The 13,949-nt window shown below is 39.3% G+C and overlaps 1 protein-coding gene across 1 annotated transcript in view; it reads left to right on the top strand.

Annotated features, from left to right (window-relative positions):
* The window catches only part of MYO3A (myosin IIIA), a 261,495-nt gene that overhangs the window by 203,793 nt on the left and 43,753 nt on the right, over positions 1-13,949 (top strand). Inside the window, exons 25-27 of the mRNA XM_011963820.1 lie at positions 745-822; positions 3,950-4,155; positions 12,318-12,429. Of these exons, the coding sequence (XP_011819210.1) occupies positions 745-822; positions 3,950-4,155; positions 12,318-12,429 (396 nt within the window). The remainder of the gene's footprint in view (positions 1-744; positions 823-3,949; positions 4,156-12,317; positions 12,430-13,949) is intronic.

The following is a 13,949-nucleotide window of genomic DNA, read 5'->3' as shown; positions in this document are numbered from 1 at the left end:
GGCAATATTTGTATGCTTCTCAAAGTCAACAGTTTTTTCTTAGCTTTTCTCCCTTTGATCTTGCTTTTCTGTTTGAACAGATATGTATGTTTTGTTCTTGTTACTGCTAGGGGCTAAAATAATCATGCATTTCTGATATATTAATATTTCCAACTGTTTTTTAGCTAGTTTTTGGGGGGAGTTTTTATGTTTGTTTGTTTGTTTGTTTTTGAGACTGGGGTTTCACTCTGTTACCCAGACTGGAGTGCAGTGGCATGATCTCGGCTCACTGCAACCTCTGCCTCCTGGGCTCAAGTGATTCTCCTGCCTCAGCCTCCCGAGTAGCTGGGATTACAGGCACCCACCACACCCGGCTAATTTTTGTATTTTTAATAGAGACAGGATTTCACCATGTTGGCTAGGCTGGTCTCGAACTCCTGACCTCAAATGATCTGCCTGCCTTGGACTCCCAAAGGGCTGGGATTACAGGTGTGAGTCACCATGCCCAGCCCTTTTTTAGCTAGTTTTAAGTGTTAGACTAAGACCAACTAAAAATGTACTAATGAAGGTGAGAGATATTCACAGTCTACATAAGACCAATTAAAATTCCAATGAGACTGACTAAACAATTACCTAAAGGAAGAATATCAACATTTTGCTGTTATGCATAAACTAAGATAGCCTGAAAGAAAATGCCACATGGTCTCTGTAGATAATAAAGTACAATAGATACCAAAGCATCACTGTCTTCCTCGGTCTCTTTAGGGCGACACTGGAGAAGCCACACGTCATGCCAGAGAGACGACCAACATGAAAACACAAACAGTTGCATCATATTTTAGAGTAAGATATTAAACTGTGATGTATTGTGCTTAGGGGTGCTATTTAGTCTAAATGGGTTATAGATCAAAAGCCAGTAACACTAGCAGAAGAGAATATTGTATTCCATTTACTGTTGTTAGATACAGGATATGTTAGCATCTACCTTCAAAATCTGTGGATTGGTTTGTTTTTACATTCTACCTGGGAAATTATTGTATCCCAGATCAATCTTTTTTTTTTTTTTTTTTTTTTTTTTTTTTTTTTTTTTGAGATGGGGTCTCACTCTGTCACCCAGGCTGGAGTGCAGCGGTGCAATCTCAGCTCACTGCAAGCTCCGCCTCCCAGGTTCACACCATGCTCCTGCCTCAGCCTCCCAAGTAGCTGGAACTACAGGCGCCTGCCACCACACCCAGCTAATTTTTTGTATTTTTAGTAGAGACAAGGTTTCACCGTGTTAGCCAGGATGGTCTCGATCTCCTAACCTCGTGATCTGCCCGCCTTGGCCTCCCAAAGTGCTGGGATTACAGATGTAAGCCACCGTGCCTGGCCGTATCCCAGGTCAATCTTAATGCAAGTCTATACCTTGATTAAAATTTGTCCATAGAACAGAATGCATTTCCACTAGAATAAAACCTAAATGGATTTTTACTTCAATGCTATGGTAACTACCAATTCTCCTTCCCCCTCCTGAATGATTTTAGAATAGACAGATAGGGCAAGGCTGAGCATCCATCTCCATTTCATATCACCCTTCTTGTAGAGCGCTAAAAACCTCAGAAGGAAAATAGAGCCCGGTAGGAATGGAGCGAGGAGAAGAGTCATCAGGAAGATGTGGTAACATGCTTAAGGGAGTGTGCTTAGCATAGGATCAAGGCAACCTTCCTTCCTTGGGCAATACAGGAGAAAAGAAAAAAACAAGTACTTTTTTTTCCTCTGTGCTCTAGATAACCCTTCCCTTGTTATTGGTTCCAGTTCTTGTTTACCTATTCTGATAAAAACCTATTACCATCCAATGAAAATGGAGAAAATACCACTAAAACTTGGAGTTATTACTTATATAATTTAATGTGGAGGAGGTGGAGGAAATTAGATTAAATTTAAGTGTTCAGTTAATATATCCAGCTCTCTAGCAGAAAAATAAAATTCTTCAAAAAATATATGAATACCTTTACTAAATTTTTTTTTTTTTTTTTTTTTTGGAGACGGAGTCTAGCTCTGTCGCCCAGGCTGCAAATGCAGTGGCACGATCTCGGCTCACTGCAAGCTCCGCCTCCCGGGTTTACGCCATTCTCCTGCCTCAGCCTCCCGAGTAGCTGGGACTACAGGCGCCCGCCATCTCGCCCGGCTAGTTTTTTGTATTTTTTAGTAGAGACGGGGTTTCACCGTGTAGCTCAGGATGGTCTCGATCTCCTGACCTCGTGATCCACCCGTCTCGGCCTCCCAAAGTACTGGGATTACAGGCTTGAGCCACCGCGCCCGGCCTACTAAATATTTTTTAAGTCCTAAGCTCGTAGAAGATAGTGTGTACTTCATCATCTTTGAGTAGTGCCTAGTACATTTATATGCTTAATACCTGACGTTTGCTGCGGATACATTTCACTTTACATCAGAAATGCAGCTCAGTTGAATCACTGAATGTATTTACAGCCAAGTTTCCTTTTTTTTAAGTGAGTTACCCAAGGCCATTATCATACCACTGTTGCTGGCATCAAATGCTGTATGTATGTTTAAACCAGGTTAGTTCATGAAATCTTTTTAATCTTCAGGCTGAAGTGAGAAATGATAGAAGATAATGCCACACAACATGAAGTATGTTTTTAAAGCTATTTTTCATTCTGCAGAGAAGACTGGATACAGTGTAACACTATGCTTTTTCCCTCAGAAAAACCAGCGCCTAAATTGCAGGAAGCTCCTGCTCAGAGTATCACCCCTATACCACCAGTACCTGGCAGATGTTTGCATGAGTAAAGGAATGATGACTTACAGATAAATGTAATGAAAAAGACTCCAAAGTGACAGACCCAGCTGTTTGAAAAGATCACATCTGAGCCTCAGTGCCCAAAAGGAAGCTATGCAAATTCAGAGCTTTGTCGGTTGCCAGTTTTAGCATTTGTTTTGCACTGGCTTTGTGACTGTAGGCTCTTACATTTCTAGCACTAAATGAGATCCAGCCATTAATTGCTATTTGTGTCCATACATTACCTCGCCAATAAATGTGATCCTGGTCTTTGAGATTCTTCCTTTCTGGGATTCCACTTTTAGTTGATTATCCTAATATGTTATACTTACTTGTCTAGTAATTGGCTACTGTTTTAATAAGGTATTGGTATAGAACACAGTTTCATATCTATGTGAATTTTTAAAATTCTCCAAAATTAAATAAGAAAATGATCAAATTAGAACTGATGAAAATATTTAATTGGATATAACTTTGCTTATATCTACTTCCTACATATTAAACGCTATTAACTTTTCTGTCCTTATTTTAAACTAAGAGATGATCCTAACAGGGATTAAGGTGTTCCCTTTTTTTGTTGTTGTATTTTAAGTTCAGGGGTAAATGTGCAGTTTGGTCACATAGGTGAAGTTGTGTCATGGAGGTTTGTTGAACAGAGTATTTTTCATCACGCAGGTATTAAGCCCAGTACCCATTAGTTGTTTTTCCTGATCCTCTCCCTCCTCCCACCCTCCATCCTCCAGTAAGCTCCAATGTGTGTTGTAAAGTATTCCCTTTTTTACCTTCCACAAAGAGAGAGTTGGACAAGGAAATTAATATATAAGCAGGATTAACCAGATTGTATAATATTATAATTTGGCAAGTTAGCCTAAGAGTATATAATTGCTTACAAACTACATCAAAAATAATTTTATCTGTTAATTGCAGTTGCCTTAATGGTTTAGAAGCAAACTTTTAACAGCTAAATTCCTAATTATTGCCTCTACATTTTTGTAAGTAAATCTGTATTTTTAGAACTTTACATGAATAAAATGTTCATTAAAACAGATTTTCCTCCATTTGCTGTGACTAGTGGGAGCATTTATAACATTCATTTTTTTGAATGTTATTCTTGTAGTAAAAAGAAAGGCCTGCAAGCTCGTACGTTTTTGTATGCTACATTGGGAAATTTATTTTTGTTGCGTATCGCAGTATTCCCTGATGGATTTGTTGTCTAAAATGGTGGTGGGCCAACCTCATTTCGTCCGTTGCATCAAACCAAATAATGAGCGTCAGGCAAGAAAATATGACAAAGAGAAAGTTCTGCTGCAGCTTCGGTACACAGGAATTCTGGAAACAGCAAGAATTCGAAGGCTAGGATACTCCCATCGGATACTTTTTGCTAATTTTATAAAACGGTATGTGGATTTCTTTTTCAGTTTCTGTTGTGCAGTTTATATAAAAATAATTTAGAAGAATTATAAGAAACATAATATGAGAAAATACTTAGAGGTCTAGGAGGGAGGCATTTTGTTCATGCAAATGATTATGTGTTGAAAAAAGAAGATAGCTATTAACTGAGGCTGAAAGACTCTGGACAGATGGGTGGTACTATGTGGTATAGGCAGCATGATCCAGAGGCCTGAGCTGCTTTCTGTACTGAGGAGTTGGAGAATCTGGGTTTTCACCCTAGCTCAGCCACTTGCTATGTGACTGTGGGCCTATACCACTGATTCTCAGCTGGGAGAGATTTTGCCCCTCAAAAGACACTTGACAATGTCTGGAGACGTTTCTGGTTGTCACATCCTGTGTGGTGGAGGAGACTGGGGAAATGCTACTGACCTCTAGTGGGTAGAGGCCTGGGAATGCTGTTAACAGCCATTCTACAATTTACAGGATAGCCTCCCCACAACAAAGAATTTTCCAGCCCCAAATCTCAACAGTGCTGAGGTTGAGAAACCCTGGCCTATAACCCTAACCTCACTTTACTCACCTGCCAAATCTGCTATAACTACCTGTTAGGATCCTTATAATGATCAAATGAGATACTGTCTGTAACAGTGATTTGGAAGATGAAACAATTAGGCTTGTCAATTTAAAAAGCTAATATGAATTTTTTTAAAAAGAATCAATTGGTATAAGGAATTTTTTTTTTCAAGACGGAGTCTAGCTCTGTGACCCAGGCTGGAGTGCAGTGGTGCAATCTCAGCTTATTGCAAGCTCTGCTTCCCAGGTTCACACCATTCTCCTGCCTCAGCCTCCCGAGTAGCTGGGACTACAGGCGCCCGCCACCACACCCAGCTAAGTTTTTTTGTATTTTTAGTAGAGACGGGGTTTCACCGTGTTAGCCAGGATGGTCTTGAACTCCTGACCTCGTGATCTGCCCGTCTTGGCCTCCCAAAGTGCTAGGATTACAGGTGTGAGCCACCGTGCCCAGCCAAGGAGTTCCTTTTAATATTTGAGATTAACATAAAATAAATTGAGCTATATAATAAATATATTTTACTGAGTAATACATAGTAATATAAAGTTTCAATATCTTATATATTTAATATTTTAAATGCCCTTTTTTTTATTTTTTTGGTTCTATAATTTCTATTGGTCATTAAACATAATGAAATTTCAGTTTTTAAAGATGAAGTCTAAAGCCGGGCGCGGTGGCTCAAGCCTGTAATCCCAGCACTTTGGGAGGCCGAGACGGGCGGATCACGAGGTCAGGAGTTCGAGACCATCCTGGCTAACACGGTGAAACCCCGTCTCTACTAAAAATACAAAAAGCTAGCCGGGCGAGGTGGCCGGCGCCTGTAGTCCCAGCTACTCGGGAGGCTGAGGCAGGAGAATGGCGGAAACCCGGGAAGCGGAGCTTGCAGTGAGCTGAGATCCGGCCACTGTACTCCAGCCCGGGTGACAGAGCAAGACTCCGTCTCAAAAAAAAAAAAAAAAAAAAAAAATTAAAGAAATAAATAAAGATGAAGTCTATTAAAATTTTCAGGTGAAACCCAGAGGAAGTCCCATTTATAACATTCTTCACCCTTTTTCAAAGCATATAAATTACTATTAAGAAAAAAACGCAACCTTGTTTTGTGATTGTATACCAAACTTGATTTCTAAGTTTCCTCCCCTCCTTCCAAAAACTGTATGCATTTTATTAGCCATTCTTTTACTTGGAATAACCAAGACTCTTTCTAAATGTGATGAGAATTCTGATTATTTCTGCTAATTTTTATACATTCAGCAAATTTGTGGTAGTTCTTGATTTTGTTTTTCTTTAGAGACCTGGGATTATTTATTTGGAATGCTTTGAAATCAAGAAAACTCTACTACTTTTCTCATGATGGAGATCAAAATTACATAAACATAGTGACTTTCGTATTGGCCAATCCTCATAGTAGTTTAAGACAAACTAAAACCTCAAGTTTAGAGTCCAGAAATCTAGTTAGCAGCTAATCATTGACTTTACTTCCTACAGATCAGACCCAATTTTATAACCAAAACTAAGAAATAAAAAAATGGAATTCTTTATTGGCTAATAGGTAAATTCGCCATCCTGCTCATCAAAGCAGATAAACCAAAAATACTAGATACAAAGGAGTTTCAAATTTCAAATTAAAATTAAAATTTGACCTTATTATCATGCACTTCATGTTTTAGAAAAAAAGATCTTTAACTTGTTTAAATAGTAATATAGATATTATGAGTGTAATATTAATATAAGTACTCTTAAATTTCAGTGATTTTTTTTAATGTATAAGACACCATGCTAAGCACTGTGGGAGATACTGATTTTAGAACTGACTTGATCTTCAAGAATGTACAGTCCAGTTAGAATTACCACAGCCATAGACATGGAAAGTTAGCAAGCAATGTGAAGTAATAACTGCCAAGGTCCAAGAGAATGATATACACAGTGTAAAAGTTCAAGGGAAGGAAGAGCATCTCCAGGAAGGCTGATGAGAGAGGATATCAAGAAGAGGCGTTCAGCTAATGCAGAAGGATCATTTGAGGCCAGGAGTTTGAGACCAGCCTGGGCAATGTAGCAAGACCCCATCTCTAAGAAAAAACCAAAAAACCTTTTTTAGTCAGCTGGGTGTGGTGGCTCATGCCTGTAGTCTTAGCTACTCAGGAGTCTGAGGCAGGAGGATTAGTTGAGCCCAGGAGTTCAAGGTTATAGGAGGCTTGATCATACCACTGCACTCCAGCCTGGGTGACAGAGCAAGACCCTATCTCAAAAAAAATGAAAAATAAAAAAATAAGAAGAAGGAAGGACTCAGAATGGTACTTGAAGGTGGGTACGGCTTGTGGAGAAAACAGGAGTTTTCTTGGTGTACAGGTTGGTGTGCCAAAAGCTAGCAGGACTTGGATTGGATTGGGTTGGTAGAGTGGGCATTGCATTGGTGAAGTGACAGAAGATAATATGAAAAAACAGTTGAGTTAAAATTATGAAGAGAAAGCCTTGAATACCAGCCTAATCTTATAGCTTGAAAAATAACCATAGTTTTACAATATAGAACATAATGAGAATAAAACCTATTTTCTTAATGATATTGTAATTCAAATGTCAGAAATGAGAATAAATTCTTAAATATATTTATAATTATTGTGCTGTTACAGAATAGCAAATTACCACACAATAAATAAAAAGAAGGGGATAAAACTAAGTGTATAGAGAACATGTGAATAGCTATTCTGAATATAGGAAGTTCCAGAAATAAAAGGCTAAACCTTTTCTGCGTCACTAATTTGGAAGTTGTCATCCAAATTGGCATAGACTCTCAGGAAGGCAGAACAATCTTCAGAGGTTCTGTGGGGTGTAAATAGAACTGCTAACCCTCTGCATAGGATGCAGAATTCCCCAGACCCTTTGTTCTGTTGTAGATAAATTCTTCTGTTCTATAAGAAAGAAACAGTCTTAAGGAAAAATATACAACATGAATTTTGCACAAGACACTGGGTTTTTACTGCAGCTATTTCAAAGGAACCCTTACGCTAACAAGCCAGCCACTTAACTTGGCTCCATTTTCCCACTAAGCACCTGTACATAATGGTTTGGCTACCAGAGCTCTAATACAACCAGAACTTACTGAAGGCAGTAGTATGGTGGAGTAGATAAGTACCATGCTTTGAAGTGAGCAAAACTGGGTTTGAATCCCAACTCTGCCACTTACTCAGTCTGTGACCTTATTCAAAGTTACTTGAGTTCTATAAGCTTCAAGCTTCAATGTCCCTTAGCAGCAAATAGGGATGATAATAACAATATCTACTTTATATATGTGTTTATAAGTATTAGGAGAAATAATATATATGGATTTTATTGATAGAACCAGGTGTCATCAATACATTTTAGCTGTAATTATTTTTATTATTATTTTTGTCTCAGTCTCAAGCTCCCAAAATTACCTGTGACCGATAGTGGCCTAGGGGATGCCTCCATAAGCACATGTGGCTTACTTAAGTATTTATTTCCACAAGTCCCAGCAACAGTACATCATACATTCAGCAAACAGATTAAAAGTCCAAAGATTAATGGACGAGCCCCTGACATTAAGAAACTCATAGACCCGTTATGTAAACAGGGCTTTAAAAATCTGCGTTATCATACAATGTAAAGTCAGCTGCAGGCAGCAAGGGTGGGGGTATCCTGTGTTTACTACTGTGTCTGAAGCACCTAGAAGGGTTCCTGGCAAATAAATAGTAGATGCTCAAATATTTTTCAAATTAATGAAAGAGGACTGGGTATTTTTAATGAAAGTATAAACAAGATATTCTGAGAGCATAAAGGAAGTATGGTTTAGATTGTGTTAGAAATTCTGATAAAGCAGAGAATAATAAAAGTAATACATAAAACACACCAAAAATATTTTTACTTAAACATCAATGTGAGTTTGCTTTTTAACCTTTTGTTAAAGGCTTAATTTTTTTCTTTGAGTGCACATCTATTAATCATAGTTTATTGCCTCTTTCTTGCATAAACTATCTGTAATCTCTCATTTATGATTTCCAGTTAACATTTCTTGGAGTGAAGCAAGTTGTTAAAGATACTTGTGAAACAGTCACAGGACTGAATATTTCTTGATTCTTATGATTTTCCTCAATGCTTTGTAATTGCTTCATCCATGTTTAATTTCATGGTTTTTTTACAAGACTTCTTTATAAAGTCTTACCAAAGCATTTGATTCAGTTTTGTAGAAACAATCCTCTGGCTTTCCTCACTTAGATTTCAATCTGATATTTATTTGAATAACATCACACCAAATACAACTGGCATAAACAGGTTTGGGAGCAAACACAGCTCATCCAGTGACAGCAAACACACACACACGGGCACACTAGTGAGAACTGCCAGTCTTGAGCCTTAAGTGTGCAGCGGACCTCAGTTGGTGTGTTTCACACAAGAAAAGACAATTTCAGTTACTCCAGTTAATATGTTAATTGAAGACACATCGAAAAGAGTTTTTAGAATATTGAAAAAGTAGGTCTTCCTTAAGGAAACTAGGAGTGGGATGAAAGGACGCGCAAGCATAGTGAGTAACACATACAAAGGCATAGACGCATGAGCAAACATGGCCCTCCGGCACAATTTTAAATAACTTTCATGACTAGAGCTCAGAATGCCATGGAAAATAGCAAAGAGGAGACTGGAAAGGCAGACAGGGAAATAGGGCAGAAGGGAGCTTGCATGCTAGTCATCATATGTGGCAAACAACTTAAAGCCAATGCTTTTTGGCAGGTGTAACCTTTCCCTCTCTTACATTCCCACTGCTCCCAGGCTCGTATATTTATGGTATCTGCCTAGACTTTGAAAGCACCTAATTTTGCCATCCCAGCTTAGAACTTGGGACATCCATAGAGACTTTTCGAGTCAGGAAAGGATATGATCAGATTTTCATTAAAAAAAAGATAATTCATACAGAGCTGTGGACAGTGGCTGGGGCAGGGCAGGGGAGGGACAGTGGAGGTAACTGGTTGGGAGGCAATTGCAAAAGTCTAGGTGAGAAGGGACAAGGTATTTAATTAAGGTAATGGCAGTAGGCATAGCGAGAAACAAATGGATTCCAGAGAGACTTTAAGCTTGTTAGATCCATAGAGTGAAGAATAGGGAAGAGTAGGCTGGCACACAGGTTTCTAGCTCAAGTACCTTTTAAAAAGTGGTGATATCATTCACAGAGACAGGAAATGGCAGAGGAAGGAGAAACTGATGAATGTTGCTGAGTTTAAAGTGTCTGTGCAATAATCAGGTGGGCATGTAGAGTAGGAAGTCATAAATAATGTGTTTACAGTTGATATCAACAGTTAGGGTTGATGGTGTAGATTTAGGAATCACCACATACAGGAATAATTGGAGCCAAGCATATAGATGAGATGCCTGTGGACAGAGCTCAGAAAAAAAAATGGAACACTGTAGAACGCTAGCATTTAAGGAACAAGTCATTAAATCATTAAATATGGAGCATGCAGAGAGACTGAGAGGGAAGAGGAGAAGCAGGGCACATTAGGTGTAAGCCTTGGAGAGAGCAAGACAGAGAGAACAGCCAATAACAGCAAGTGCTGCAGAAAAAACACTTACAATTAGAATGTAAAAGGACCTGTTAGATTTCACCACTCCTGGATCCTATATGAGTAAATAAGAGTCCTTGTTGCTATGTGATTAAATGAGATTCTCAGAGCTGGAGAGTGATGGGAAGTGAAGACAATTATTTTAAACAATCTTTCAACTTATCAGCAAAGCTAGTGGGAGAAACAGAATCATTATAGATGAGTGAGGCTTAAGGTGTTTGCTTTATAACAACAAATAAACATCCACTTTGTAAATGGAGGGAGCCAGAAGAGAGAAATGAGATTGAAAATATATAGAAGAGGAGGAGGAGATGGCCTCTAGAACACAGGCAGAGGATGAAAATCTTCTTTGAAGGAGAAGGGAAAATTGATAGTGGACAAATGAATTTGTATTTGGAGAAGAAGCCTATGAATTGTGTGTCTGGTGGCTTCCAGTGATATAGTAGAGAAGCTCATCTGCTGAGAGAGGTACGGAGGGCAGGGGCAGCTGGGAGGCTTGGAGAAAGCAGGACGGAATTAAGTCACTTTTGTGAGGAAGAAGAGAGGAAAGTGGCCCCGGACACTGGTCAGGATCCAGAGCTTTCTTGGTAGCCTGGCTGAGTCAGGAATCCACACATCCACAGGGAGCCGACTGCGCAGATTTTCTCTGGCTGTGCTCTGAAGCCTGGCATGAGGACAGAGACATAGATGATTGGCAGGTCCAGGCATGCATGTTTGCAGAGAGTGCACGACAAACAAATGAGAGTGGGAAAGGTGCCGGGGCTACCTAAGGGTGGCTCCTGCGATGAACTGTGAGATCCTGGCTGGTTCTGCAAGGAAGTAAAGCCAGGAGTTGGTGGACAGGCTGTGAATGCAGAGTCGCTGCTACTGGGTCACCATGCGTACATGTAGTCCTGAAGTGAGCAGATTTAGTGGCTGATAGGCACTCCCTGGGGTTTTTTGCACAAACAGCAAAAGTTATGGTCGCTTCATTCTGTACCATTCTAGGCCAGGATTCTTCTCCATGGAGCCTAACAGAAGCTACTTCATTGCAGATTTAATGAGGTGAAACTTAGCGAAGTTGAACTATGTTCTTTTCACAGATTTTTTTCTCCGGACTCATTTTTAGATGAGGAAATTGATACTTGATTGTGATATGTCCAAGTTTATACAGATAATGAGTCAAGGTTGAAAGTCTGCTCTTCATGTCACCGCGCCACCTCAGCCATCTACATATCAGGGCCTCTCTTGAAATTCAAAACCTACCAAAATTTGCTGCTTTGTTGCACTGGACTTTCAGGCTAATCTTGCACCAATAAATTAAAAATAGGAGAGTATTAAAAATTCTGGAAATCTGTCTTTTTGCACAAGATTATTGACCAGTGTAAAGCGGATTTTCTTTCCTTAATTCATCCCCTTCTCCAATAAGCGTTGTGGTTTAACCTGAGACCTACTTTCCGTTCTTTCCTGCCCTAGCCCTTCCTCTTTCCTCCCCTTGATTATGGATAGGTTAAACCAATAGAGAAAAACTCTAGCAGGAGACATAGTGTCCCTCAAGGAAAAACAATGATAGAAGGCATGTATACAGTGATGAGAAGTTTCACTGGAACTAAGCTCCATCACCCAATTTGAAGATCAGCTTCCAGAGTTTTTTTAACACTGGAATGTGAAAAATAATTCCTTCTGCTTCCTGCCACTGCAGCCCTGCACTTTTTAGTGTCCAGAGAAATGTAGCGAAAAAACAAAAACAAAACTGCTAAATTTTTTTGAGTGATGGAGTTCTTGTCGGGGGAGTGCAGTGTTAAGTTTTGAAAGGGGATCACAAAGGTGAAAACACAATGCTCAGATTTATACAGACCGGACTGGGTTTGCATCAGTTTGGAATTTGGTCTACTCCAAAGTCGTTCTGAAGATGCCTAAAGGATTTCCCTGCATCAAGTTGGGGCATCTGTTCCTCAGCCCCTGCACTAAGTTGTTGGGGAACCACCAGGCTACGGAGATGTTGGCACTTTATGCAATACTAACCAGCCCTTTTTTCCATTCCAAGGTACCACGTTCTCTGCTACAAGTCGAGCGAGCAGCCCCCCATGAGCCCTGACACCTGTGCCACCATTTTGGAAAAAGCTGGTCTGGATAACTGGGCTCTTGGAAAAACAAAAGTAATGTTTTCATGTAATTTTCAGGAAAACAAATAATTATGCTGGATTCACTGAGAATTATAACATTTTACAATGTTTGAAAGTGTGGTTTTTTATGTTATAGAATCTGTAGCTTACAATAGAGGAAGTAAATTTATAAACTCATAAAGATTTTCTTTTTCATCAACATTAAAGGCATTTGCTGTTCATAAAGATTGGTTTTAAGAAATACAAAAGGATGGCCGGGCGCGGTGGCTCAAGCCTGTAATCCCAGCACTTTGGGAGGCCGAGATGGGCGGATCACGAGGTCAGGAGTTCGAGACCATGCTGGCTAACACGGTGAAACCCCGTCTCTACTAAAAAATACAAAAAGCTAGCCGGGCGAGGTGGCTGGCGCCTGTAGTCCCAGCTACTCGGGAGGCTGAGGCAGGAGAATGGCGTAAACCCGGGAGGCGGAGCTTGCAGTGAGCTGAGATCCAGCCACTGCACTCCAGCCTGGGTGACAGAGCAAGACTCCGTCTCAAAAAAAAAAAAAAAGAAATACAAAAGGCTGGGCAAGGTAGCTCACACCTGTAATCCCAACACTTTGGAAGGCCGAGGTGGGAGAATGGCTTGAGCCCAGGAGTTCCAGGCTGCAGTGAGCTATGATGGCACCACTGCGCTCCAGCCTATGCAACTTAAGACCCTGACTCTAAAGAAAAGTTTACGTTGAAATTTTAAGAAAGAAATGCAAGAAAAATTTATCTTGAAGATTTATCAGAAAAGGATAAACCATAATGACTGTACTTTATTTCGGATGGTATTGAAAACAGACATATATTTTCTGTAGTTTATCACTACTAAATATAGTTTAAAAGCTGTAGAGAATCATAATGATCCAAATAAGATTCATGTTTTCCTTTTTTTCCTAATTCTCAGAACTGCTTCTATCATAAACTTGAAATTTTTCTGGAGTAAAATATTCACCACTATTACTAGACTCGCTATATGTATTGGACATTGATGTGTTTATATATTAGCTTTTAGAAACTGTGAGATCTAAGCTTATTTAATCCCTTAGAGAATAAAGTAAAAAAGACATTTGCTGTTTGGAGAAAGGATATATTGGTCTTCTCAGGTATTCTCATAGCATTACGAGACAGGGATCAGGTAATAAACAGGTTTCCATTGTGCACTGAATGTATCTTAAGGGGGTATGAAATGTATCATGAAAAGAGCCAAGCTAAAGCCAAGAGATACTCATAGATTGATTGACCACTCAAGAATACCTACTACCAGCCACACCACAGAAGTAAACCAAAACAAACTTCCACATTTGCAAAGAAATTTGTAATACTTGTGTCTTGGGTGTAGGAGATGTGGGAGATAATTTTAATAATGTTCAGATGAGAAATTAGCCCTGTAACAATTTAAGAGATTTAAAAAAAAAAAAAACTACTTTAAACTGAGTGTCCTGTGTATTCAGTAATTCATATTTACTTTAGTGTTTAGTAGGGGGATATTTTGGGCATTAAAAATGAGTATTTTATTCACACCATTTT

The sequence above is a fragment of the Colobus angolensis genome, unplaced genomic scaffold (genome assembly GCF_000951035.1).
Source record: "Colobus angolensis palliatus isolate OR3802 unplaced genomic scaffold, Cang.pa_1.0 Scaffold63, whole genome shotgun sequence".
NCBI classification, from domain to species: Eukaryota; Metazoa; Chordata; class Mammalia; order Primates; family Cercopithecidae; genus Colobus; species Colobus angolensis.
Note: the sequence above shows the minus strand (reverse complement) of the source record. Positions and strands in the feature narration are given on the sequence as shown.